This window comes from Poecilia reticulata, linkage group LG8, assembly GCF_000633615.1.
Source record: "Poecilia reticulata strain Guanapo linkage group LG8, Guppy_female_1.0+MT, whole genome shotgun sequence".
NCBI lineage: Eukaryota > Metazoa > Chordata > Actinopteri > Cyprinodontiformes > Poeciliidae > Poecilia > Poecilia reticulata.
In genome coordinates, this window is record NC_024338.1 from 27,399,972 (window position 1) to 27,401,830 (window position 1,859).

At 36.4% G+C, this 1,859-nt stretch overlaps 1 protein-coding gene across 1 annotated transcript in view; it reads left to right on the forward strand.

Moving 5' to 3' along the window:
• The window catches only part of LOC103469459 (uncharacterized), a 5,967-nt gene that overhangs the window by 2,115 nt on the left and 1,993 nt on the right, over positions 1-1,859 (forward strand). Inside the window, exons 2-3 of the mRNA XM_008417148.2 lie at positions 1,142-1,270; positions 1,439-1,532. Coding sequence (XP_008415370.1) covers positions 1,254-1,270; positions 1,439-1,532 — 111 coding nt within the window. The 5' untranslated portion in view covers positions 1,142-1,253. The remainder of the gene's footprint in view (positions 1-1,141; positions 1,271-1,438; positions 1,533-1,859) is intronic.

Here is a 1,859-nt window from a genome sequence, read left to right on the forward strand (position 1 = left end):
AGCTCTCCTCATTAACATATTGATGCAGCAGAAATACAGCAAACGGAAAAGGGAGAAGCAAAAAAAGCAAAACATAATTTATTCTTGACAAACGCATGTTTAGGGGAAATGAAAAAGAAAATATATACATTACTTGACAGAAACTCATGTGTAAAGAAAAGGAAAAACTAAATATACACTGCTAAAAAAAATAAAGGGAACACTTTAACATTTAAGTGAACGCTGAAGTGTATATCTATGCTTTTATTTTTTATCTATATATATATATATGCTTTCATTTATTCTTTTATATATTTATTCTTTTATTTATATATTCGTTATTTTATTTCTTATTATGTCCGTTTTGGTCCTCCATAGAGTAGAGATAAGAAATAAAAAGCTCGGAGTTTTTCAGTTCTTCAAATAGGTCACGTATCTTATGGAAAATGTTCGCCACATTAATGCAAGAAATTAGGATTTTAACCAATCCCTGAAAGTTAACATAATTAAAACAAGAAATCTATTATTAAAAAGCAGAAATTAAAACTCTTAGGAACATGTTTATGTAACGGGTATTAGAGATACAAATGAAATTCATAGTTGTTTCATAGTTGTCCTGTGACTGGTGGTTTTTTGCGCCCCCTACTGGTTGCCTATAAATTCGATGAGAATTTATAGGCAAGATTGTTGATAAATGTAAGAGAAAGTTGAATATATGAAGGTGTTTGGCTGGTAGTGAATGGGGGGCAGATCGTTAAAACAGATTTATACAGGAATGATAAGATCTGACTTTGATTTTGGTTGTTTAGTTTACAGTTCAGCAGCTAAAACTCATCTGGATAAATTAGACAGTATTCAACATCAAGCATTAAGATCAAGCATTAAGATTGTGTACTGGAGCATTTAAAACAGCACCTACAGCAGCTTTAGCCTAACCCACATTTATACACACTTTATAAAGGAAGTAACAATCCAATCAGATTTATTAATACAAATAAACGGAAAAGCTTAAAGAATTGAAACGGTGTGGATATTAAAATAGACGAAGAAAGACAGAAAGAAAGACTAAATCTACTGGGAAACATCCCGCGAATGATGATTTAGTAGTTAAATTCTTTTAAAATTAGACTATTTACTGTTTATCTGCTGTTTTACCCTGCAGTCCAGTAGGTGGCGGTAATAAACCTCCACGCTGGTTGCCCGCCGCTTGAAAACACTGACAGAGGAAGAAGAAGAAGAGAAGGAAGAAGAAGCGGGGCGATTTGAAAACAAAAATGGCGGAAGTTCGGAAGTAAGTTTTCTCTGAAAGATTTGAAAAAAGATTTGAAAAATCTTTCAGGTTGTTGTTAAAAAGTTTAAATTTTAATACAAGTATGACCTGTAAAATGATTAAAAACTGCATTTTTATTCATCCCAGTCCGGTTTCGTCTGAAACTAACGCTCTGTTTCTATCGGTCAGAGTTCTGGAGCGCTGTGACCCGGTTCTGTTGGAGCCCTGCGGGGAACCCGAACCGGACTGCGCCGAGGCAGCAGGGACGGTTCTGTTCCTCACGGTCAGTACCTGGTCTCTGGTCCAATCATTCACGGGACACCCGAGGTCCGTGGTTCCAGAACCAAATGAGCCCGGAACAGAATAATTCAAACGTTTCATTCCGGACCAATGATGCAGATACTCAGAGGGAGACGGAGAGTTTGTTTGTGCTGCTCAATTTTGACCTTTAGTGTTAAAATATCTAACCTTGTGAGGACTGATAAATCGAGCTGTTAATAAAATGAACGGAAAGCCCTCATATGTGGAGAAATACAAACGTGTGTGTGTGTGTGTGTGTGTGTGTGTGTGTGTGTGTGTGTGTGTGTGTGTGTGTGTGTGTGTGTGTGTG